This window comes from Stigmatopora argus, chromosome 3 (assembly GCF_051989625.1).
Source record: "Stigmatopora argus isolate UIUO_Sarg chromosome 3, RoL_Sarg_1.0, whole genome shotgun sequence".
Classification (NCBI taxonomy): Eukaryota; Metazoa; Chordata; class Actinopteri; order Syngnathiformes; family Syngnathidae; genus Stigmatopora; species Stigmatopora argus.
Genome location: NC_135389.1, coordinates 2,465,459 through 2,490,981, shown reverse-complemented (window position 1 = coordinate 2,490,981; position 25,523 = coordinate 2,465,459). Strand labels below are relative to the sequence as shown.

The window sequence follows — 25,523 nt, the reverse complement described above, 5'->3', positions numbered from 1 at the left end:
AGAAAGACAACCTCCCTGAGCGCACTGAGTACCAGTGTGAGCGACATCATCGGTACTCGGATGATTCGCCTAAAGACGTTTCGCCGACGGACGTTTGACAGACGGGCAGGTCGCCGAATGGACCTTCCACCGAACGTTCATTCGGCCGAACGGAGGTTTCGCCGAAACGGGATTCGAACGCTTGCCCCGCCGGATCGTGTGTGTACAAGTTTTTCAACCTCGGCCCGCGGGCCATATACGGCCCGTTAGGATTTTTAATCCGGCCCGCCGCCGGTGTTGTCCAAATTATAGTAAAAATCAATGTTCGTCTACCATCAATGTCAGCCCGGGAATAAGCACTCTTGGGCGGGCATGGCAGTCCGGGAATAAGCACTCTTGGGCAGGCAGATGTAGCAGAACCGAGCCGTAAAATGACAGCAATCGGGTCAAATCCATCCTAAAACAGCATTTAATGATTAAATACAAATACTGGATGATATCGCGATGGAGGCAAAAAAACGTCTATAGACGTCCATTCGCCAAACGGCTCAAAATGCTCTCAAATTCGGTCAAATCCAGCTGAAACCAGCGTTTAATGATTAAATACAAATACTAGTATTTGTATTTAATCATTAAACTAACAAATACTAGTACGACCTGTCCGTCTGTCAAACGTCCGTCGGCGAAACGTCTTTAGGCGAATCATCCGGTCACGACATCATCATTGCTCGCTATGGGCACACCAGTATCACACCTGCCACAAGCAGGTGCATGTCAATGTTCCCTCTAATTTTTCATGTAAAACATGCTGTAAAACACGAAAAACATGAGTGGACAGAGCTACTGCCACTGGCTGCCACTTAAACGGCGCCATCATGGGGAAAGGGGTAAAAAAAAAAAAAAAAAAAATTAAAAAAAAAAAAAAAATTAAAAAAAAAAAAATCGATTTTTTTTTTTACTGCGTGCCATATGATTGCTACTGCGCAGAGAAGACGAGAGTAGTGGCCAATTGCGCACGCGTGCAGCTTAGAGGGAACATTGCTCCGAACACAAGTGTCATTAATATCAATTTTGCGGGCCGCACGAACATTAATCTTTCATATTAAGACGGGGGCCGCAAATTATCGTCCCGAGGGCCGCAGTTGGCCCGCGGGCCGCAAGTTTGAGACCCCTGGTCTAGACTAAGGACAGAATTACATATTTGTAATCAGCAGTATGGCTTTATTCCAAACAAGAATACTATGTGTTGAGGCTACCAATAGACAGATACTGGGAAGATCAGAAGGAGCTGCGTTGTGGCTTTGTAGATCTTGAGAAAGCCTGTTAAAGGGTAAATAGAGAGGAACTGTGGTCTGCATGTGTAAGTCTGGAGTAACAGAGTATTTCAGAGTAGTTCAGGGGATGTATGACAGTTGTACTACAGCAGTGGTCTCAGAAGGTCCCAGATATAACAGTGAAGTTACAAGGAGTAGATTTAAGGAAGGTAAAGGACTTGAAGTTCTTATGGTCAACAGTCCAGGCTGATGGAAAATGTGGAAAGGAAGTGAAGAACAGGCAGGATGAACAGCTGGAGAAAATTATCAGGTGTGTTATGTGATAGAAGAATGTCACCAACGGTGAAGGGAAAGGTTTACAGGACAGTGGTAAGTCCAGCCATGAAATATGGCCTAGAGACAGTATCTCTTTGAAAAACATAGGATTTGGAACTAGAAATGGGGAAGATGAGGATGCTGAGGCTCTGCTTTGGAGTAACCAGGTTGTATAATATTAGAAAAGAGACAATAAGAGGGAAAGTTCAGGTTTGACATTTTTGAGTCAAATTTAAAAAGCCCAGACTTCGATGGTTTGGGTGTGTCCAGAAGAGAGGACTAGATTGGTAGAAGGATGTGGACGGCGGAACTGCCAGGGAACAGGGCAAGAGGTCGACCTAGGAGAAGATACATGAATGTAGTGAGGGAGAACATAAAAGTGGTTGGTGTAGAATAGGACCGGTTGAAATGGAAAGTGTTGATTCGCTGTGAATCAACGGGACAACCCGAAAGTGCAGTAGTTGAAATAGTTATCCTTTGGCCCCTCTGCTGTATCTTTATATTGTGTTTATGCTTTGACTCTCTTTGTGGGTCCTTCTGCAGGTGACTCCAGATGTTTCCTGTTTTCAGTTTTCCCCAGATTAAGTGTTTATTCAGCGACAGGTTACAACCAACACTTCATGTACCTCAACCAGAATCAGCATACCATGCCCAACGGACTGGTGAGAAGAATTGACAAAGTTTTTCTAAAACTTAATCTGTACTCTGGCATATACAACATTTACTTTTAGTTCATTAGATCTGTAGACTGTGGTAACTGTACTTGACTGCTAGACTGTACTTAACCCATTCCGTTAACAACATTCCAATTGCTCCTTACTTCTTTTTGGTCAGATTAGAATTCTTTAATAAAAGTTTGTTAAAAGTTAAATATAAGTGCCTTGCTCATATTTAATTGAAGACATATTTTGGCTGTCCTTTGAAGAACAAGGGTAAATTTAACGTGGCACTTATTTTATTAACATTATTTTCCATAACCTTGGTTAGCAGTTTACCGTATCTGCATGACATTTTAAAGTTGAAAGTTGGTCGTTGAACAAAAAATGTTAATACAATTTTTTTCTGGTTTATTTAGATTTGCGAAATAATTATAAAATGGCAGTAAATAACTGACTCAGTGAGGCAAAAAAAATGCCTGACTTGCAGCAGAGGGTACCTATCATTCGTGCCCGATAAGCCTATGATACCCCGTGAACTGAAGCGCAGCCTTCTTCACTCTTGAACCTGGTCCTATTTTATTTACAATCCTTCAAAATGGAACAGTACATTTCCAAATTGAAAAGTTTTGCAAATCTGTATTGTCAAGTAAAGGAAGACCAACACCAAAGCTGCAAGGTTTGCTTCAGATTATGGGAAAACTCCTTACTTGTTCTTTTCAAAGTTTGTGGTGCAAGTGAAAAATCTGTCTGTGTGGATATCCTACAAAAATGCCTTTTCTCCTTACATTTAAAGTCTGGTATCGCTGAAAAGTTACTGTGGTGTAGTCACCCTCCACTTGGAAAGTCAAGCTAAGGTACCACTCATTTGGACCCTTGTGTTACAATCGCGCCGCGTCGTTGTGGCACGAACGGGAATGGATTTGGACCCAGGCGCGGGGAAGTAGGATGTGACGAGGTATTAGTTTCAAAACAACATATTTAATAACTCAAAAGGGCGTTACAAAACAACAAAGGCTTGGAACCAAAACGGGAGCATGCAGGAATATGCAGCAGCATGCAGGACGCATGCAGGAATGATCCGACAATGATACTAGGACTCATTTATGTTTAAATACCAAAACAGGAAGTAATCAGCAGATTGACCGCAGCCGCTCTGCCCTGACGGCACGCCAGGAGGGACAAACGGGCCGCTCCTGACAGTACCTCCCCTCTAAGGGACAGATTCTAGACGCCCTAATGCCGGATGTCCATGAAAAGCGAAAAGCAGGCAGGGATGGCGTGTGGGAACTTGGCAGGCTGGAACTTGGCAGGCTGGAACTTGTTAGGCTGGAACTTGGCAGGCAGGAACTTGGCGGGCATAAACTTGGTGGGCCAGCCGGCACCGGAAGCCTGGTTCGTGGCTTTGGCACGGGTGCGACTGGCGGCCCAGGTGGCAAAGGGAGTATTTTGTGTGGCTTTGGCACGGGAATTTGGGAAGCTTGGAACGGTGTGGTCTGGACAGGCGTGGTCGGGCGAGGTGTCTGGAGGGGCGAGGAACTTGGACGGGCGAAATCGAGTGAGGAACTTGGATATTATGACTTAGCTGTGCTGGTAGCCCAGTGCGACGGGCTGAGCAAAGGGTAAGTTTAAAGGTGGATGGAGGCTCAGAATTACCTCCTAGTCGGGATTCCTCCGCTGCCAGAACGTCTCTGAGGTGCCTCCACAACGTGTTCATTTTAAACTCACTAAAAGATCTTGGGGAGCTTACCGTTAAATCCATGTGGTCGGGGGGCTTCGAGAAGGGTGGCTGGCGTCGATGAGAGCGTCGGCGCGAGCGTGGGTGGCTTCCCGCTGGGTCCATGATGGTCGGATCGTTCTGTTACGATTGCGGCGCGTCGTCGTGGCACGATCGGGAATGGATTTGGACCCAGGCACGGGGAAGTAGGATTTGACGAGATATTAGCTTCAAAAAAACCTCTTTAATAACTCAAAAGGGCTTTACAAAACAACAAAGGCTTGGAACCAAAACGAGAGCATGCAGGAATATGCAGCAGCATGCAGGACGCATGCAGGAACGATCCGACAATGATACTAGGACTCATTCATGTTTAAATACCAAAACAGGAAGTAATCAGCAGATTGACCGCAGCCGCTCTGCCCTGACGGCACGCCAGGAGGGACAAATGGGCCGCTTCTGACACCTTGTTCCAATCACATGCATTATACTAATGCATCATGGTGGCTTTAGAGTGAAAGTTCATATACAGTCGTACCTCTACTTACGAAATTAATTGGTTCCAGAACTTTTTTTGTAACTTGAAAATTTCGTAAGTTGAGCCGTGCTTTATACTTAAATTCTATAACTCATTCCACGGTCTTCACACAACTACCAACTAAACCCTTTAAAATTGGTCAGTGTCCCAATTTTGTATGAAATTGGTGAGAAACACAAACATGAGAGAAAATTATAATAAAATTATTTATTAGTCTTAAAATGAATAACAAGCATACAAAATCTATCCCTGCTGAAACATGATATACGCACGGGCATTTCCCTATGACCTGACGGTGTTGGAGGGCGGGCGGGCGAGAGCACGTGGCAAGCGGCGAGCGGCGAGTGCGAGAGGCCAGAGCAATGGCAAGCGGGCGACGACGGGCGAGGGCGGGCGGGCGAGAGCTTGTCCGTCTCCTTGTGCTCTGCGATCGGCTGGCCACTGGTTCAGGGTGTCCCCCGCCTCTGGCCCGGAGACAGCTGGTATAGTCTCCAGCACCCCCCACGACCCTAATGAGGATAAATCGTTTCTGAAAATGTGATGAAATGAGATTCTGGTGGTGTTGAAGGCTCCCCTTTTTCAGATCTTTGCTTTGCTTTTAAATTCATGTAAATTCCCCTGGCTTTTTCGCAAATTATCATTTTATGCATATTAAAAGAAGGCTCTCCATCTCGTTATGAATGTCACTGCGCAGCTTGGAAATCATCGTTAGTCTTTGGAAGGTTTGATTATCCTTAATAGCATCCTTCTGCTTCAGGATTGTGTTTATTGTTGAAAAACTCCTCTCATATTGGCGAGCCAGCTCCGTCACGCGTAAAACACTCATGGAACAAAATGCAACGCTCCGCACAGTGCTTGTAGAGATCTTTACATGAGGGAGATGCGGCGAGAAAGACTGCCGAAATCATAAGCAGCCTCTCACGCCTCTTATGCTCATATCTCAAAATGTGTCTTGTATCTCAAGGTAAATATTTGCTCAGAATTGTACTCGTATCTCAAATTCCTCGTATGTCAAGGTATTACTGTACTGCTTCTTTGCATCTGTATGCCGTTCTTACCTACATCTCCCTATACCGGTGTCCTTACAATAATGTTCTTCTACCACTACTCTGTGATCAAGCACACAAATTATTTATTTTGTGCCCTTTTATTAAAGGCTGATTATTATGAACTACCGTATTTACTCATATACATTTGGGCAAATAAGTATTTAGTCAACCACCAAGTGTGCAAGTTCTCCAACTTGAAAAGATTAGAGAGGCCAACAACATGGGTAAACCTCAACCATGATAGACAGAATGTGGAGAAAAAAAAACAAAACAGAAAATCACATTGTTTGATTTTTAAAGAATTTATTTCCAAATTAGAGTGGAAAATAAGTATTTGGTCACCTACAAACAAGCCAGATTTCTGGCTGTCAAAGAGGTCTAACTTCTTCTAATGAGGTCTAACCTGTAACCTTACCTGTATTAATAGCATCTATTTAAACTCTATATATAAGGTATAAAAGACACCTGTCCACAACCGCAGTCTCTCACACTCCAAACTCCACTATGGCCAAGACCAAAGAGCTTTCGAAGGACACCAGAGACAAAATTGTAGACCTGCACCAGGCTGGGAAAACTGAATCTGCAATAGGTAAAATGCTTGATGTAAAGAAATCAACTGTGGGAGCAATTATTAGAAAATGGAAGACATACAAGACCACTGATAATCTCCCTCGATCTGGGGCAAGATCTCACCCTGTGTCGTCAAAATTATAACAAGAAACACTGTAGTAAACTGTCGCTCTCGCTTGCCCCACTGTAAGTCCAAGCATTCAAACATCTACAAATCTGTCGAAGTCCTCATCTTCTGTATCCGACCAAAAGTTTGGCCAAGTAGGCGAATTGGCCCTCCAACATGGTTGGTTCCATTTCACTCTCAGGGTCAGAGATGTTGCTTTGTTGTTCCGTAATAGTGATTCCAGCGTTGGCAAAAGCTCAAACTACAGTGGTCACCGACACTTTAGCCCAGGCAACCACAATCCCTTCCATTTCATCACGTGACATGTGCGACGCTGCCTGCCAGCCTTTGTATAACAATGTTTGCCATCCGACATTCATCGCCCCCAAGACGTTCGCAACCTTGGCTGCTCTTTCATGTTCGATTCATGGCTTGAGTCCATCTTACAAGCTTTCACACCCATATCCTGTCGTCACTCACGTCAGGCCTTTCCTCTATATAGTTATATGGTGTTGTTTCTTTGACTATTGAGAGTATTTTTAGGGTTAAACGTGCACACGGAAGTAAACTGTGTAAACTGCCTCGCCACTCGTCTGGGATTTTTGAATGGGTTTACCGTAAAGCTTGGAGTACATCGGCGGGCTATTATTTTGGTTCTGCTCATTTGACCACAAGAACACAGACATCCACTAGGTTTACTACACGTAGTGTTGGCAAGAAATGAGTCAATCAGTCGGGTTAATACAGGATTTTGAATTTAGTGCATACACAAGGCGCACCGAATGCTCATACTTGTAAGGCTTCAAAGCAGTAGAAAGCAATATCACCCAGTTGATATTAACTCTTCAATGCTGATGCAATCCGTAAATATTCTAATAGGCTTCAATATGACACATGGTAAAGTACATTTCACCCGCCCAGGACAGAACAGGGAATGCCTTGTGTGCACTAAAGACACTGCAAGTCTCTCCCGTCCTTGGGAGTTTCATGTGTTTGGAGCCGATCCTAAAATATATTAATTTCTCTACAAAAGCCAACTATTATTTGCTTAATTGTTTAAATCTAATTTCTCACATTTCTGCTTTATCATGTTCATGTCCCTCTATTGTTTAGTCGTTCCGCATTATGCTCACCCCAAGTTAGATTACCCAAGGAGGGCACTGGCTGATTTCCTCATGCAACCGACTCGTCTCACCGAGTAGACAATGTTTATGTAAGATAGGAGCCATACTGAGGAGCAAGTTAGAACGTATAACAACCAAACTAGAGAAAAACAATCCTTCACTAGGCGTGTCGCAATGACAAATTTTAGTTTTCATTAAAATCACTCATGAATCATTGCCAAAATGCGATATTGTCAATTTTTCCTTTTCTCTTTAACCAACGAACGACTAATGTTACAATTTTAAAAAAATAAACTGCCCATTTAAAAAATAATACATATTTGACAACTGAAAGCTAGTTTAGCTTTAAATATGAAAATAGTAAAAACCCAATGCCACATTTGTTCACTGTTGATTAAAGCCCATCAAAAGCATTGAATTGATCCAAAATGACTGTCATCTTGCTCTGTTACCAAGTTTGAAGCCAAACTATTCAGTCATTGAACAATCAGACTTTTCATAACGGCAGTAACTCCAAAGATATTCTCCCTCCGAAACATGCAAAAGTAACCTCAGTAACTATAATTTTTGTAGACCATAATTTGGTCTTATTCTGAAATCTTCAACGAAAAACACTCTAAATGTGAGCCTGAAACTGCGTAAGACACAGACTTGATGATTTTTCCTCACATAGACAGAATATCTGTCGCACATTCTTTGATGCTTTTCTTTGTTTACAAATGCCTTAAACCAGTGAGGTATCATGTTTGATGAGTCACCTTTTAGAACACAAAGATTGCATTTTGAAGACTACCAGTTGTTCATTGCAAGCTAAACTATTTTTTACTATTTTTCTCAGCATTTTTTTGCAGTGTTTTGATGAACAACAAATAAGTGATCAGAAATTAAGCCTCTTATGCATTCAATTGGTGAAGTTTAAACACAGTTGTCTGCCGTGATCATTGGGACACACAAACCCCATCACCTCGATAGATAGCTGACTCATCGAGGGCTCAAACCAAATATAATGTATCATAATATAATTTTTTGATATCTATCTTTTTATACTCAAATCAAATATAAAATATAAAAACAAAATATAGTAAATACACACTCTATCCTGTATAATTTTTTCTTAATTGTTTTGGAGGAGTTGCTTTCCCATTAGCTATCTTCCTACACCTCGATGGCTTCCCATTCGCTTGCAGCATTATGAAATGATTCTTGCTATTAAGCTGTATGCATATGTGACTTAAGGCATGTTGCCCTATATCGGTGGTTGATACATTTCAAACATTATTCCTTGAGTGGAATACTCTGAATTTAAAAGTAAAAATAAATGGAAATGTGTGCATTCATTAATCATTTCACCACTTTGAAAGTAAAAAAAAGTGTGTTCTTTTGAGAATTTTTTTTCACTGTTGATAATCAATGAATATCAATGAGAGTATGCATGCAGAAGAGTAATGAAAAAAATATATGATAAAAAGGCGCTAGAGATAGTGTCGGCGACACAGTGACGATCCCATTGGTGCGTTCGGGACTTTCTCTCTCTCACCAGCGGTTCCCATATTTTACAACATAGGTTAGCGGAGAGCCATATACACCCATCAAAAGAGCTACATATGGCTCCCGAGCCAAAGGTTCCCTACCCCCTTTATTATGACTAGATCATTTATTGGTAGTAGACATGCACCTGCATATGGTGGGTGCCCATAGTGAGCATTTATGATGTTGCTCACACTGGTCCTGTGTGCTCAGGAAGGTTGTCTGTATGCCCAGACATATGAAAAATTAGAGGGAACATTGCCTGGGAAGAACATGCAAAATCCAAACAGTGAGCAGCGACTTAGGATCGAACCCTCAACCCCAGAATAGTGAGGCCGGCACGCTAACGACTCGCTCACTGGGTCGCCAATATGCTTCCACTTACAAAAAATCAAATTCATAAAACCACTTCTGAAACCAATTACAGACGCTCCCCTACTTACGAACATTCAAGTTACGAACAACGGTACATACGAACATGTCTGCAAATTGCGTTTATGTCGAAAAATGTTCTTAAGTTCGATTTTGTATTGCGCGCCTTTTTCCGAGTAGTGCTTCTTTCCACCGCTAATACCGACGCCTGGCGCTGTGAGAGCTCAGCTCACCCAGCATCCACCTTCCTCTGCCCAGTTCGTTGCAGTGCGGAAGTGCGTGAATGTATCTCCAGTGCACAAAGAACCTTTTTCATTTTTATCATTAAATATCTCGTGCATCCATTATTCAATATAGTTGGTGAAAAGCAAAAGGCTTCTAGTGAGGGAGGTGCAAGGAAGAGGCAAGCCATTTCATTTGAAACGAGTGGCAATAATAAAGAAGCTTGATGCGCGTGAGAAAGTGGTGAGCGTTGCATGGGATTACAACTTGAATCATTCCAGTACCAGTTATAAACATAAAGATCGAGCAGCAGGACCCAAATATTGAACGTTGCACAAAGTTTGCAAATCAATTGAATGATGCCATACAGTGCTACCGCATCATTTATGATGAAAAAAAGAAGAAAACTGCAATCGTTATTAGATAGCTTCTTTCGGCCAGTTTCTAGTAAATCTCTCTCTAATGTATGTATACAGTACTGTATGTATTCTCTCCATTTTATTAAATGTTTTTTTCAGTACAAACCAATGCTGGTTACTTATACAAGCCTTAAACATACAAATGCACTCATATAAACCTTCAATATACGTATATAGGCCTTAAACACAAATTAAAATACAAAATATAGCACTGAGCAACTTACGAACAAATTCAACCTATGAACAATCGCTCGGAACGTAACTTGTTCGTAAGTAGGGGAGCGTCTGTAATTTCATAAGTGGAGACTTTAACTTGTGTCATTTCCAACAATTCCCTCTAAACAGATGCCACGAAAGTTCACATTCTTGCTTGAAACTTGAATAACATATTGTGTCTTCTACAATGTGCTTTGGTCTTTATTTTCTGTTTTCTTTCTTTCTCAGGGCATGGGCGGTCAGCACAGTTACTTCGGGCTCTGGTTAGATAGTGATTTTGGACATGGACACAGCCGTGCACGGCCAAAGTGCACAACCTTTGGAAGCCCTCAATTGTCAGGGGACGAGAACTTTATTTTGGACTCAATGGAAATATGGGCAGTGGGAAAGGCCTCTGAGCCAGAAGAGGTAAGAGCTTTATTATCGTGACTCAAATAGTTTCAAATATTATCTTGAAACAATGTTTTAATGAATGACTTTATGAATTAAAAAATACATTTTTTTCAAAAAATTTATATTCATGACCAAGAAACGGTCTAATTGAACCAAAATGCTTACTGAGGGTCATTTCATGATTTCAGAGCATCAAAAGCACAAAATATTTTTTACATTATAGGTACTGTAAACTCAAAGTAAAAATCAAGAGATTGTTGGATTGGGTGAAAGTAGAGACTGTTGTTAGCAAACTGGCCAAATTTGAATGAAAACATACAGTGCCTTGCCTGGCAAAACTATTCACCCCCCTTGAACTTTTCAATCTCTTGCCACATTTCAGGGTTCAAACGTGACCGGATGATTCGCCTAAAAACGTTTCGCCGACGGACGTTTGACAGACGGACAGGTCGCCGAATGGACGTTCCGCCGAACGTTCATTCGGCCGAACGGAGGTTTCGCCGAAACGGGATTCGCGCGCTCGCCCCGCCCCCGGATTGTGTACAAGTTTTTCAACCTCGGCCCGTGGGCCATATATGGCCCGTTAGGATTTTTAATCCGGCCCACCGAGTAGGTAAATTGTATCCCTACGGTCATCAGAGGGGTTTCTCCCCGGGAACAGTGCTTCGTGGGCGGATTTTAATGACACGTGCTGAGTTTCATTATCGAGCTCCATATATTTCCTGAATTTGAGCACTTTAAAAATCGGCGTGGGTTCCCCCCGAGCCTATCCGAGAATAGTGCACCGTGAGCGGACTGGGTTGGACGACGCCCCGCTGAATTTCTGCAGCTCCAGAAATTTTTCAAATTTGAGCCCCACACACCGGAGGGGTTTTTCACCGAGCACAGTGCTCTGTGGGCGGACAGGGGTGACACATGCCCCGCTGGAATCCTGAGCACCATATTTTTTTTCTAAGTGTGAGCACCACACACATCGGCTGGTTTTTTCCCCGAGCGTATCCGAAAAAACGTCTATATACGTCCATTCGCCAAACGGCTCAAAATGCTCTCAAATTCGGTCAAATCCAGCCGAAAACAGCGTTTAATGATTAAATACAAATACTAGTATTTGTATTTGCGACATCAAATGTCAGATAGGCACTGGGGAAAACACCGTTGATGTGTGTGGTGCTCCTACTTTGAAAAAAAAATCTGGAGCTCGAGACTTCAGCGGGGCTTCAGCAACCCATATCCGCCCATGTGTCACTATCCTCGGATAGGCCATGGGGAAAACACCATTGATGTGTGTGGTGCTCACACTTAGAAAAATTTATGGAGCTCAGGATTTTAGCGGGGCATCAGCCAACCCAATCCGCTCATGTGTCACTATCCTCGGATACGCTCGGGGAAAAAACCCCGCCGATGTGTGTGGTGCTCACATGCCAAACATGCTACCAAATTCGCCCCACATTGAGGTGTCGATTCCAGAATGTTCTTTCATCTTGCTGTTGAGGGATCGAAGGCCCTCCAGGGCCTTGGTTAAACTTCCGTCAGCTGCTGTGTTGTTTGGGATGAACGTGCAGCATTGGTCGCCAAAGATGGAGCACACGCCACCTTTCTCTGCCAGGAGCATGTCAACAGCAATTCTATTCTGGAAGGCCATCAAGGAGGTTGCCGACAACTGTTCATGGATGGCTGTAAACCCTTCCTCCGTCCTGTTCCCCAGTCGTTGCACATTGTAATGGATGTAGTTGATTCTGTCCACATTTTTGTTAATAGGACACCACCAACACAGGAATGATTCAAAACCAGCTGCCATTTGGTCAGCGAGCTTATACTCATCTGGTACACCTCGGGGAACCCCGATGCTGTCGATGTAGGTTGGGTCCCCGTCGCCCCATCCAGGAGCGGACCGCTTGGCTCTGCCATTCCAGTGGTGAGGCAAGATGTTTCCTGCCACAGTGACCAACTCAGGAGCAGACATCTTTGTTATGGAAACAGGCAGGAGCAATGACACAGATGCACAATAGCCAGTAGTGTTGAATGGCAACCTGTCGTACAATCTATTATCACCACACCACCACCAGATGTCGCTACGAGCTACCGGTTTGAATGTTATATCAACCGTCACCACTTGTTTACATTGTATACTATTAAGTCGTCCCAGAATCAACCCTTTTCCTATTCTCTTAATGCACGTGAAGTTGGCCCGTGCTATTTTCTTTGAAAACACTGGTTTCTCCTTTTCTTCATCCGCCATTGGAAAAACACTATCCCAGTACAAACAATTTTGAGATGGTACTGGTTTGTTCATCACGTCTACCAGGCAGGTGGAGCTCAATGCTGAGGGTATTACCTGTAGCATTGGTCTGGCCCCCATACATACCACACAGTCTGCTTGCGTTACTTGAGCGGCTTGTTCCGCCATCAGGAGCCAATTGTTATCTAATTTAGAAATTCCTGTCGCAAATTTAAACAAATCATCCACCTCTGGTTCAACGTATATTTGTGGCATGTCTGGAAACTTTGATTTCGGCCCAGGAGTTATTTCTTTGCTAGGTTCAACAATTGTGGTAGTGACGTTTGGACAGAACGTTATGGGCACGCATGGGTCTTCCTGATGTTCTCTCCAGACACAGAGCATCAGCCCGTGGCATTGATGTTTGTTTGTGTAGCCCTTCAATTGTTCGGGCTCGCCGAGTGGCACCTGAGTGGTATTCAAATTTAACAACAAACTGCTTTTTGTTCTTGTCAGGGTTACCTGTTTTTTCCACCTGGCCCCTCTCTTGGAGAACCCATACGAACCTCTTGACCACTTCCCAGTTGTAGCCGCCACGTCACCCCACCAGTGACCCGATTGCTTCGCCCCAGCACTGTCCAAGTAAAAATCATACCCGCTCCAATCATTCAGCCGATATCCCCCTATCTTGAAATTTTGGTCAAATGTAATTACTGCCTCAATTCTGTTGGTTTGGTAACAATAATACAATTGGTAAGTATGGGTATCATCTTTGCTATCTGTCGTTTTGCATGGATTCTTTATCACCTTCCGTTGTATTCTAGAGGGATTTTGATAGTAATGTCCTACCCTTCGTTTTTGCAAATTGAGTGACTTTTCATGTAACAATAAAATTACTACTATTATTATTCCGATTGTTCCTCCCACCGCCAATCCTATTTTGTGTACCCGGGTGAATATCATGCTGGTAGATTGTAATCTTTCCTAATGCCAGAACGGAGCTGTTGACATCTTCACCGGGTTTGAGATGACTGTAAACTAAAATTACAGCCCCCTTTGTAGTCGGACTTCCTCCGGAGGCGGGTGAAAGATTACAATGCTACTACAGCAGATACCACAGCGCGATCACTAAAACACAAATAACGATGGCTAGGTTGAACACAATGATTGAAATCGTTAACTTAGTCATACTCGATAACCCTTTTGCAATGTGCCAGGTGAATCCAGGTATTTCGTTCTGCTATTTTAATTGCCGTTCCTGTGGTTAATAAAACCTGATAGGGTCCTTCCCACTTAGGCGAGTGCCAGTGTTTCTTCTTTATACTTTTAATCAGGACCCAGTCACCTGGTTCAACTAATTGGTCTTCCTGCAACGACACAGATGGCGTATCATCATTAGCTTGTTCTGTCAATTCTTTTTGTTTTTGTAGCATTTTTCTCATATAATCTGAAGATTGCTTTCGTCATCTGTTTCCCAAATATTTTTAAAATAAGGTAATCTGTACTGTCTGCCAAATAAGGTTTCATACGGGGTTAATCCGTTTGTGCTGGTAATGTTTATATGTAGTTTTACTAAGTCTAGGCATTGTGTCCAGAGTCTACCAGTTTCTTCCATACATTTTCTGAGTATTTTTTATGGTGCCATTCATTCTTTCCACCAGTCCCGCACTCTGTGGATGATAGGCGCAGTGATGTTTTAAATTGATGTGAAACGCTTGTCCTATTTTTGAAATTATTTGGTTTACGAAATGAGTCCCATTATCACTGTAGATTATTTCTGGAATGCCATATCTCGGTATTATGTCTTTGCATAATGCTTTTGCTACTGTTATGGCATCAGGTGTCTTTTGTCGGAAATATTTCTACCCATTTTGAATACGAGTCTATTATTACGAGACAATATTTTTTACCTTCACACTTATTTAGTTCTATATAATCCATATGTATGTGTTGAAATGGATATTCTGGTTTTGGGAATTGACCCCGTTTTGGTCTAAGGTTACCTTGTGCATTGTGTCTTGCACATATTAGACAGGTTCTACAAAAATTTTTTGAATAGTTATTAAATCCATAGGTTGTATATATTTGGTTTAACATTCTTATCATCCCTCCTCTTGAGACATGTGATTTACCATGGCTCAAAATAGCTGCCCATTTGTATAGGTTTTTTGGTAGGATTGGTTTACCTTCTGGTCATATATATATTTGGTTTTTTATTCGCGCGCCTTTCTTTTCCCATTGTTCTTGTTCTTGTTTGGGTGATTGTTGTTGCATTTCTATGAGTATTTTATCATCCATTTTTTGTTGGTCATTTTCGCTATTTACTTCCATGTTTAGAAATGTTATTTCCCCTTGTGCTGCCTGTTTAGCAATCTTGTCCGCGAAGGCGTTGCCCTTTGTTATGGGATCGGTACCTGATGTGTGTGCAGTACATTTACATATTGCTAATTGTGTCGGTAGTTGCACGGCTTGTAATAGTTCAGTTAGTAATTTGGCGTGAGTCACTGGTTTTCCAGTTGATGTGACCATACCCCTATTTTTCCAGTGTTGCGCAAACGTTTGAGTGGTTGCAAACGCATATTGGCTGTCCGTATATATTGTGACCGCCTGTCCTTTCATTAATTTACATGCTTCAGTAAGTGCCACTAATTCTGCAGCTTGTGCTGAGAAATGTTGCGGTAACGCTGCTGCTTGTAGTATTACTGTTTGAGTTACTATGGCGTAGCCGGTTTTTGTTTTCCCTTTATCATCTTTTTTCCAGGACCCGTCTACAAATATTATTTCTCCATTTTCTAGCGGTGTATCTTTAAGGTCTGGTCTATTTTTACTCTTTTGTTCTGCTAATGCTTCGCAATCGTGTTTTTCACCTTCCTCCTCTGTGGGAACTAGTGTTGCTGGAAAGAGCACTGTGCACCTTTCTATTTTTAGATGCGGCTGAGACAGTAGTATTGACATGCAAGACAGACGTCTTGCCGGTGACAGAAAACTCATTTTTGTTTGTAAGAGTAGAGCTGAGACCGCGTGGGGAACTTTTAAAACTAATGGGTGGAACAATACCACCTCAGCGCTTGCGGTTACCGCTAGTGATGCTGCGACCACTGCTCTAACACAATGTGGCAGTGCACAGGCCACTGCATCTAACTTTGTGGAATAATATGCCACTGGTCTCAGCTTCTCGCCATATTTCTGAGTCAATACCGATGTCATGAAATAATTCTTACAGTCCACCATTTGTACAAATTCTTTAGAATAATCAGGCAACGCGAGTGTGCTACTACTCACTAGCGCCTGTTTCAAATCGCAAAATGCCGTTTCTGCTTCTGGCGTCCATTTCAATTTGTCTGACATTTTTAGTTCTTCTTTATACATCAGGGCTTGCAATGGCGCTGTTAATTCGGCATAAATTGGTACCCAACATCTGCAGTAATTTGTGAGCCCTAAAAAGGACATCATTTGCTTTTTTGTAAGTGGCTTCGGTGCTTTTAGGATTGCCACCTTTCTTTCTTCTAAAATTGTTCTGCCCCCCGCACTTAACTGGTGACCCAAGTATTTTACCGCTTTTTGGCAGAATTGTAACTTATTTCTGCTGACTTTATGACCTTCTTCAGCTAAGTGTTTTAGCAACGCTAATGTGTCTTTTTCGCATTGCTCCTTGGTTTCTGATGCGATTAAAATGTCATCTACGTAAGTCATTATTTGGCTACTTTTTGGCGGCTCGAAGGTTGCTAAATTTGCGTTTAGAGCTTGAGAATATATAGTCGGACTCTCGCAGTAACCTTGCAGCAGTCGAGTGTATGTATAACGTTTTCCTTGGAACGTGAACACAAACCAAAATTGACTGTCCTTATGTACTGGTACCGAAAAGAATGCATTGCTGATGTCCACTACTGTAAAGTATTTTGCGTTTGGGTTTAGCGAGTTCAACAATGTATATGGATCTGCCACTGTTGGGGATCTTTGAATTACTGCATTATTTACCGCTTTTAAATCTTGGACCATTCTCCATCCATTTGATGGAGCAGCTTTTCTTACTGGGAATATTGGTGTGTTACACGGAGAGTCGACGCATTCTATTAATACCCCCGCTTTGAGTAGGTCGTCTATTACAGGTTTTATCCCTTCTATTGCATCAATTTTAAGTGGGTATTGTTTTACGCAAGGTTTATATTCAGTTTTAGGTCGGATCATTACAGGTTCTGCACCTTTTATGAGTCCTACATCTGTAGGCCCTTTAGACCATAATTTTGCAGGTATTTGTTTTAGCAATTCTTCTTCGTCTTTTGAAAATAATATTTGTCACTTTCGTTTTGGAACTAAGTGTACCCCCGCCTCGACAGTTACTGTCCAAAAAAGCGATTTCCGCCACAGCTCAGTTGACGCACTATACCATGTATTAGGCCCCGAGGGCTCCCAGTCATGTGCTTTCTCCCCTATTTCCACTAGCCTGCCTAAGTCTTTCCACTGGGTGTGTTTGGGTTTACACAAGGAGATGTGTGGTGCCGTATGTGATTTAAAAAGGGCTTGTGCCTTTTCAGGCAAGGCGACTGCGGTTGCAGCATCTGCCAACCCGTTTGTATATAAGTAAGTGACCGTTATTCGAGTTGGGGTGACTTTATCAATGCTTTCTTGTACTTTAGATCTGGTTTATTTATATACCACATTGTGACATGTAAATTTTCTGGGGACATACGGTCCCCTTCAAACTGCACCAAATTTATTCCCTCTTCTATTAGACTACCGTAATTACTCGAATATAACGCGCACTCGAAAATAACACGCAGGTAATTTTGGGCCAAAAAAATCTGGAAAAACGCAGTACTCGAATATAGTGCGCACCTAAAATTTCAGAAATCTTACCTTTTTTTTTCGTTTCACGATTGTTTTGTTCAAAACCGGATAGAGAAATCTTCAGGTACGAGCGTGTCGAGTGTCGTGGAGTTGGTGGAGTTATGCGTTTGAATTTTAGGGCAATAGATGATACACAGAGTGGACAAACATATCATGCAGACATGTTATGTTGCAATACCTTTTAGACTTCCTTGAACATTGACTACATTTCAATTGACAATACCATGTTTTAATTCAAATATCTATTGTCATTCTCAAACAAGAAAAGGAACATACAAATTGAATAAATAAATGATTTGAAGATATGCACAATGGAAAAGACTATCACATGTAACAAGGGAATGTACTGCCCCCCGCTGGACATATTTCTAAATACAAGTACGTACTACACTACAGTGTAGTATTCTACTTTCCAGCTTATTAATGCAGGATTGTGATGTTTGTGAGGCTTGACGATCTTTAATATGCGTGTATTTTGAATTCAAAGTTGGAAATTGCACAATGTCCGTGCGTCAAAGTGAGTTTGACAATGCTTTTTTCGATCGAAAATTTGTAATTTATTTTAGTTATTGATTATAACACGCACCCCCAACTATTGGAATTAATTATATAGCAAAAATATGCGTGTTATATTCGAGTAATTACGGTAGTTCCTGTTTGCATCGGTGGCTTGTTTGGAATGTCCAGAGAATAATAGTAACTTGGCTGTCCCATCCCTTGTAACACGAACACTTGTTCTGGTTTATGTCTAATTATTTTCATGCCATCTGACGTTGGCAGAACGGCCAGGCCTAGCCCCACAAGGCCGTCTCTGCCCAAAAGGTTTACTGGACATTCAGGTAGTATCAAGATCGATAACTGGCATGATTTGCCTTTTGGATCCCTAAGCCAGACTGGTTCTGTCATTTGTACTGATTTTGTGGCGCCCTGTGCTGCCCTAACTATTGCGAAATTTGGGCTTGGTTTTAAGTTTGGTATTGATTCTCTGATCATGGTTCTACATGCTCCTGTGTCACAAAGGAATTTTAACGGTTTGCCTTGTACCCATATTACCACATGCCCTCTCCAGGTCAGGGACCAGGTGGAAGAGTTTAAGTATCTTGGGGTATCATTTACGAGTGAGGGAAGAATTGAGCGGGAGATCGACAGGCTGATCAGTGCGGCGTCTGCAGTAATGTGAATTCTGGACCGGTCCGTTGTGGTGAAGAAGGAGACGAGCCAAAATGCGAAGCTCTCTATTTACCGGTCGGTCTACCATTCCACCCTCATCTATGGTCAGGCGCTGTGGGTCGTGACCGAAAGAGCAAGATCCCAGATACAAGCGGCTGAAATGAGTTTCCTCCGCAGGATGTCTGGACTCTCCCTTAGAGATAAGGTGAGAAGGTCGGTCATCAGGAGGTGGCTCCGAGTAGAGCCGCTGCTCCTCCGGATTGAGAGGAGCCAGATGAGTTGGCTCGGGCATCTGATCAGGATGCCCCCTGGACGCCTCCTTTGGGAGGTATTCCGTGCACGTCCCACAGGGAGTATGCCACGGGGTTGACCTCGGACGGTGTGGAGACTATGTCTCCCGGCTGGCCCGGGAACGCCTTGGGATACTCCCGGCCGGAATAGCTGGATGAAGTGGCTGGGAAGAGGGAAGTCTGGGCTTCCCTACTGAAGCTGCTGCCCCCGCGACCCGACTTTGGCTAAGCGGAAGAAAATGAGATGAGATATCCAGAAAAAGTCTCATTTAAAGTTTACCACAACCCACCTGGGAGACACACCAAACATGTGGGAGAAGGTGCTCTGGTCAGAGGAAACAAAAATCAAACTTTTTGGACACAATGCAAAACGATATGTTTGGCATAAAAACAACATAGCTCATGACCCTGAACACACCAACCACTGTCAAATATGCTGGTGGGAGCCTCACTGTTTCGGCCTGCTTTTCCTCAGCAGGGACAGGGAAGATGTTCAAAATTGATGGGAAGATGAATGGAGGCAAATAAAGGATCATTCTGGAAGAAAACCTGTTGGAGTCTGCAAAAGGCTGAGACTGGGACGGAGATTTATCTTCCAACAGGACAATGATCCAGAACATGAAGCCAAACCTACAATGTAATTGTTCAAAAATAAACATCCAGGTGTTAGAATGGCCAAACCAATGTCCAGACCTGAATACAATCGAGAATTTAAGGGCAGCGCTGAAGACTGGTGTTCACAAACGCTCTCCATCCAACCTCACTGAGCTCGAGCTGTTTTGCAAGGATGAATGGGCAAGAGCTTCAGTCTCCCAATGTGGAAAACTGATAGAGAAATACCCTAACCGACTTGCAGCTGTAATTCCAGCAAAAGGTGGCGCTACAAAGTATTATTGCAATGGGGCTGAATAATATTGCCGCCTCACTTCTCAAGTTTTTATTTGTTAAAAAGTTTAAATTATGCAATAAATCTCATTCCACTTCACAAGTATGTCTCACTTGTTGATTTCTGACAAAAAAAAAGTTTTGTTTCAACCCTAAAATGTGGCAAAAGGTGGAAAAGTTCAAGGGGGCCAAATATTTTTGCAAGGCACTGGACAGACATCCCTCGAATATTGTGGATAATGTAGATGTGGCATAATAATGAAAAAATAAAAACAGGTTATTGTGAGCTTTTGTCCAAGCCCTCTTCGTCAGATTCGAAAGACATAGGATCATCGATGGAATCTTCAGAAGTCGCCGTTGGGGAGCTTTTCAGGAGGTGGTTCTTTCTGCGAGAGGTTTTCGGCACACAATGAACATGGTGGCTGCCATTTCCTTTCTTGTACAAATATGCTTTTGGGACAAGGACAGGATACTTTCAAGACGATTGCCAAATTCAATGGCTCCGACCATGTTGTTATCAATCTCCTGGACTCGTTGCAAACTGCAAACCACGTTCATCATCCTCGCCATTCTCCGCTGCCACTATGGCGCCTCCTGAAGACTCCATCAATGTTCCAATGCCTCTCGAATCCGACGAAGAGGACTTGGATTAAAGGTCACAATAACCCGTTATTTTTTAATTATTTCGTTCTACCAGGGCCAAAAGCCGTCCACTTTGTAGTACATTTTAGACTTTTGATTTACGCCCTATGTTTGTGTGAAAACATAGGACATAAATCCGCTACCACAAGGCTCCCGGAGTCCGCTGAGTAAACTCTATTTTCGGGTTACGACCACGACGTCGCACGGGGCTCTGCTCAGAAATCTCTACTTTTAGATAGAAGTGACAGCCACCGGCCACTACCCGCCATTTCTTTTCTCGGTGCTGAGTTAAGTGACAGTCCTCAGTCTTCCACCATTTTCTCTGTGGCAAGCGGAACAAAGGGAAGTGTCTTCCGCTTACGAGTTTCAGTGTGAATTTTGACATTTTTGTGAGCTTTTTTAAAATACTTAATTTACACAGTATTAACGCAATGTACTTAATGTTGAAGCTGCGAAGTGGTGAAGAATCACAGTATCTGCCAAAACTGTTTTTTCACATTTTGTGCAAGATACGTACGTTTTTTTCTTGAATATCATTCATAGACGTCAAAATACATTTTGTTTAGCGTTTCATCTCTATTTTGAAATAAATGACCGTATCAGCCGCATTCGCTTGCATCATGATGTCACGGCCCCATTGCATCGTGAAGTGACGGCGCCATTGCGTCGTGACGTCATCGTGATACGCCATCATCAACTTGCAGTTTCGTAGATGTCGTGTTTTCACGCACATATAAGCCGTACCCTCGATTCAGTCATCATTTTTTGTCCGACAAAAAAAAAGAAATACTGTATTTACTCGCATTTTAGGCGGGAAATATGCGAGTAAATATGGTATTTCTTTTTTAAAATTGAATACTTTGATATTTTACATTTACAAAGACCGGCATATTAACCGCCTTATGATATTGACCCTAATAATGTGCTTTTGATTCATACAGTATCTCAGAAAACCACGTGTGATGATTTTTCTGAAGATTTTCCTTTCAAAGTAACACATTTGTATTCCCTATTAAAACCATGAATATGGAGGTGAAAATTGTGAATCAGGGGGCGGCTTATATGCTAGAAATGGTAAAATTCAACAATTTTAAGGCAATTTTAACGGTGCGGCTCATATGCGCGGGCGGCTCATGCGCGGGCGGCTCATACGCGAGTAAATACGGTAACTAACTATGGGTTTATTATTTTATATTATAACTCAAAGAGATTAGGTTGCCATATTGTGTGTGATCTTAAGGCCGGGCTAAAGATCTCAGCTCTACTGCGGGGGAAGGTCAGATGCCAATAGTCACATTTGGATTGGATTGGATTGGATAACTTTATTCATCCCGTATTCGGGAAATTTCGTTGTTCCAGTGGCAAGAGGGTGAGGATGCAGGAATAGGAAAGGCATTTTAGACATAAATAGATAGGTAATGGATAGGTAATAAGTAGGTCAAGAAATAAATACATGAATAAATATATAATTAAATAAGCGTGTTGCTTAGGACATATATACATACATACATACACATAAATGTACATGCATGCATACGGTAGGTCTTAACACACAGCCATTTTTTTGTTAAAGAGCCTGACAGCTGATGGGAGGAAGGATCTGCGGAAGCGCTCCTTCCTGCAATGAGGGTGCCGCAGTCTATTGCTAAAGGAGCTTCGGAGGGACTCCACAGACTCATGCAGGGGGTGGGAGGTGCTGTCCATGATGGAATTTATAACAAGAAATGAACCAGTGATACAAGTCCAAATGGCAGGGAAACAAATACCTATGTTATTTGACACTGGAGCAACCTACACTTGCGTGAGCCCTAAATACGCTTCAGACCTTCCGATGTCTGGCAAATTCGTCAAAACCGTGGGATTCTCGGGAACACTTCAAACAATTCCAATGACCGCTCCAGTTCAACTAACGCTGAGGGGAGAAACAACTACAATGCCGGTTCTGGTATCAGAGCAGACACCCGTAAATTTGTTGGGAAGAGATGCCTTGTGCGAACTGAATGTAAATATTTCTTGCACACCCGAGGGAGTGGTGGTTGACAAATTTAGGGAACATTTTCAAATGGTTCTTCAGCACTGGCAAAAGTATACTGGATAGGTGATATATATGAACCAGTGTTCCAGGCCGTCTACAAGTCGAAAAAATACATCCTTAAAATACATCCAAATTCCAAAAGGTACAGGGCCGCAGTCTGAGTACCATTATACAATGTACTATGGTCCGTCATGCCGTGAACCATTTGAAGGAAAATGGGAAACACAAACCAGAGACATGCTGGTGCCACTTACCACTCAATATATCATCGTTGGGAAGGAGGGTGCTGCCTTAAATGCTGAATTAAATCAATTTCTTGCGCGATGGTATCATGTACCTAACTCCTCGCCACGCATAACTTTGTTGGTCAATGAGGATTTTGTGTCCAGAGATTTGGAACCAATGATGTGGTAATAGGGTGATCCTACTTCGGTTTTTCGATTATCGTAGCCATGTCTACCTTATCTGCGGTATTCGAGGGATTAGTGTATATTAAATCATTAAATAGAGATAAAGAGTTTGGAAAAGAAAAGTGTAATAAATGTCTTTGAGGTCTTATCAATAGTATGTTTCAATCTTCAACCTGTGAAACTAATTCAATGCACTCTGGTGTTTTCTTTTTTTTTTGTATTTCAGGATGAGGAAGCTCATATTAATAAGAGTGTCATGGACAAGGTTCCAGAAGTTCAGTCCATGATGGAGATGACTGGAAAAAAACTTCACAGTCTGGGTCTCAGGGAGCCAGATGAGAATTGATAGCGCCAATCTACCCATTTTATCTACCATTGCTAGATCTGGTGCTGATTTTAAATGATCTTTTACAAATACACTAATCCCTCATTTTTCGCAAATAACGTAGACCAGATAATCGAAAAACTGTGACGTAGGATGACCCCTATTATTACTACATACTATGTTTTCACGCTTATATGAAAATACAAGTGCACAAGTCCAATGATCAAGAAGTACCGTAATTTCACACCTATAGGGCGCACTTAAAAGTCTAAATTTTTCTCTAAAATGGTCAATGCGCCCAATCCGTCGGTGCGCCTTGTTTGTGCACTACATTCAAATTTTTGTATGACCCTGGCTTGAGTGACTGGTTTTATTTCTTGCCGACACGCTACTTATTGCGATCAACCCAGAGGACGTTCACCATATTCCAAGCGTTACAGTAAATCCATTCAAAACATCCTAGGGGACTGGAAAGGCATTTGACTTCCGTGTGCTTGTAGCGCTTTTAACCCTTAAAAACACTCAATACTCAACGAAACAGCACTTTAGATCTATACAGAGGAAATTCCTGACGTGAATGACAACAGAATGCGGGTGTGAACGCTTAGAAAATGGACGGAAGCCATGGATCAAACACAATTTCACAGCAAGGAGGAACAGCTTTGCAAACGGCTTGGGAGGGATGAATGTCGAATGGCCGCCAACATAGAAGTTCCATACAAAGACAGGCAGGCAGCGTCGCATGGGTCACTTGACGATTTGGAATAGATTGTCGATGTCTGGGCGAAAGTGCCGGCGAGCATTGTAGTTTGAGCTTTCGTCAAAGCTGGAATCACCATTACGAAACTCCACGACAAACACGCTGACTCTGACAATGTTATGGAACCCAGCATTGTTGGCAAACTCTTTATGTTGGATACAGAAGATGAGGACTTTGATAGATTTGTAGATGTTTGAACACTGACTTATTTTTTCGCGAATACAGTAATTCCTCGATTACTGCGACTTCACTTATATTCACTACTTTGCAATTTTTTCCACTATCGATTAATTATCTTTTTAAAAAGTTTGCAAACAAGACAGATGAAAATTGCGGCGAAAATTGGCGGAAGTCAGGCTACTTCCTCCTCTTCTGCGCTTCAAAGATTGGTTCTATTCATACCACAGAAGAAGAAATCAAAAGTATAAATGCCTCTGCGGACACGTGTGCCGAACTTTCCCGTTCCCTGCGAGTAGCATTTAGCATCGCGTACGGAGAGTGAATTCCAGCTTTCTTTGTTCTGATTTTACAATTCTACACCACAACGGAAAATGGGTCCCAAGCGTCCTGGACTACCCAAGGCTTCATTCGATGCGAAGAAAAAACGGAAGATTATGACGGTTGCTGAAAAAGCTAAGTTGCTCGACATGCTGAGAGCGGGAAAAAGTACCGTATTTACTCGCAAATAAGGGTTACGAAAGCTTTTTAGATGCAAATGAGTGCCTCGAGATAAGAAAAATATCCACGTTACGAAACCTCCAAAAGGTACATGCATTCTATACAAACGGGGGAGAAACTAACTTTTCGACTTCGTGGAAAAAACATCCTGAAAAAGTGGTCAAGTCGTGCCCACTTTGACAAAGTTTGTCTTTTTCATTTTAGAAACATTAAAAGTCGTCGGAGGCAATCCTCTTTGTATAGTTTTTTTTTCAAAATGTTTGTCAACCAGCATTGCAGAATCAGGTAAGAACCAGTTGTGACTTATAAAATGGGTGTAAAATTACATTTTAAAGAAATCATAAAACGTTAATTTGTTTGTTGTTGATTAATGTTGTTGTTTGAATTCGTAATGCTGTGTTTATTAAATGTGTGTTCCTGTTTGTGTGTGTCTATGTTGCATCCCGGTAGCTTTCTCTTGTTCCCATGCGTTTCAACATTTTTTTTATATTATACATGTTATTCATTTCTTGACATTAATAAATAATTTTATTATCATTTTCTCTCATTTTTGTGTTTCTCACATCTTTCTTTCAAAATTGGGAGATGTTGACCAATTTTAGAGGTTTTAGTTGGTAGTTGTGCGAGGACTGTGGAACGAATTAGAGAATATACATATAAAGTACTGCTCTACTTACGAAATTTTCAGGTTACGAAAAAAGTTCTGGAACCAAGGAATTTATTTTTATTTTTTCCCAGCATGCAGATCGCCACAACATGAGGGAAAGTGCGTTCACTTCCCGTGT

At 42.2% G+C, this 25,523-nt stretch overlaps 1 protein-coding gene across 11 annotated transcripts in view; it reads left to right on the top strand.

Moving 5' to 3' along the window:
- The window catches only part of meak7 (MTOR associated protein, eak-7 homolog), a 92,449-nt gene that overhangs the window by 43,999 nt on the left and 22,927 nt on the right, over positions 1 to 25,523 (top strand). For 5 of the 11 annotated variants that reach the window (XM_077595845.1, XM_077595844.1, XM_077595851.1 and 2 more), the window contains 3 exons: positions 2,112 to 2,230; positions 10,313 to 10,492; positions 23,202 to 25,273. In XM_077595845.1, the coding sequence (XP_077451971.1) occupies positions 2,112 to 2,230; positions 10,313 to 10,492; positions 23,202 to 23,321 (419 nt within the window). In that variant the 3' untranslated portion in view covers positions 23,322 to 25,273. Of the gene's footprint in view, positions 1 to 2,111; positions 2,231 to 10,312; positions 10,493 to 13,211; positions 13,338 to 23,201; positions 25,274 to 25,523 lie in introns of those variants that run through there. The other 6 variants (XR_013299536.1, XM_077595846.1, XM_077595847.1 and 3 more) reach the window with 3 other exon arrangements.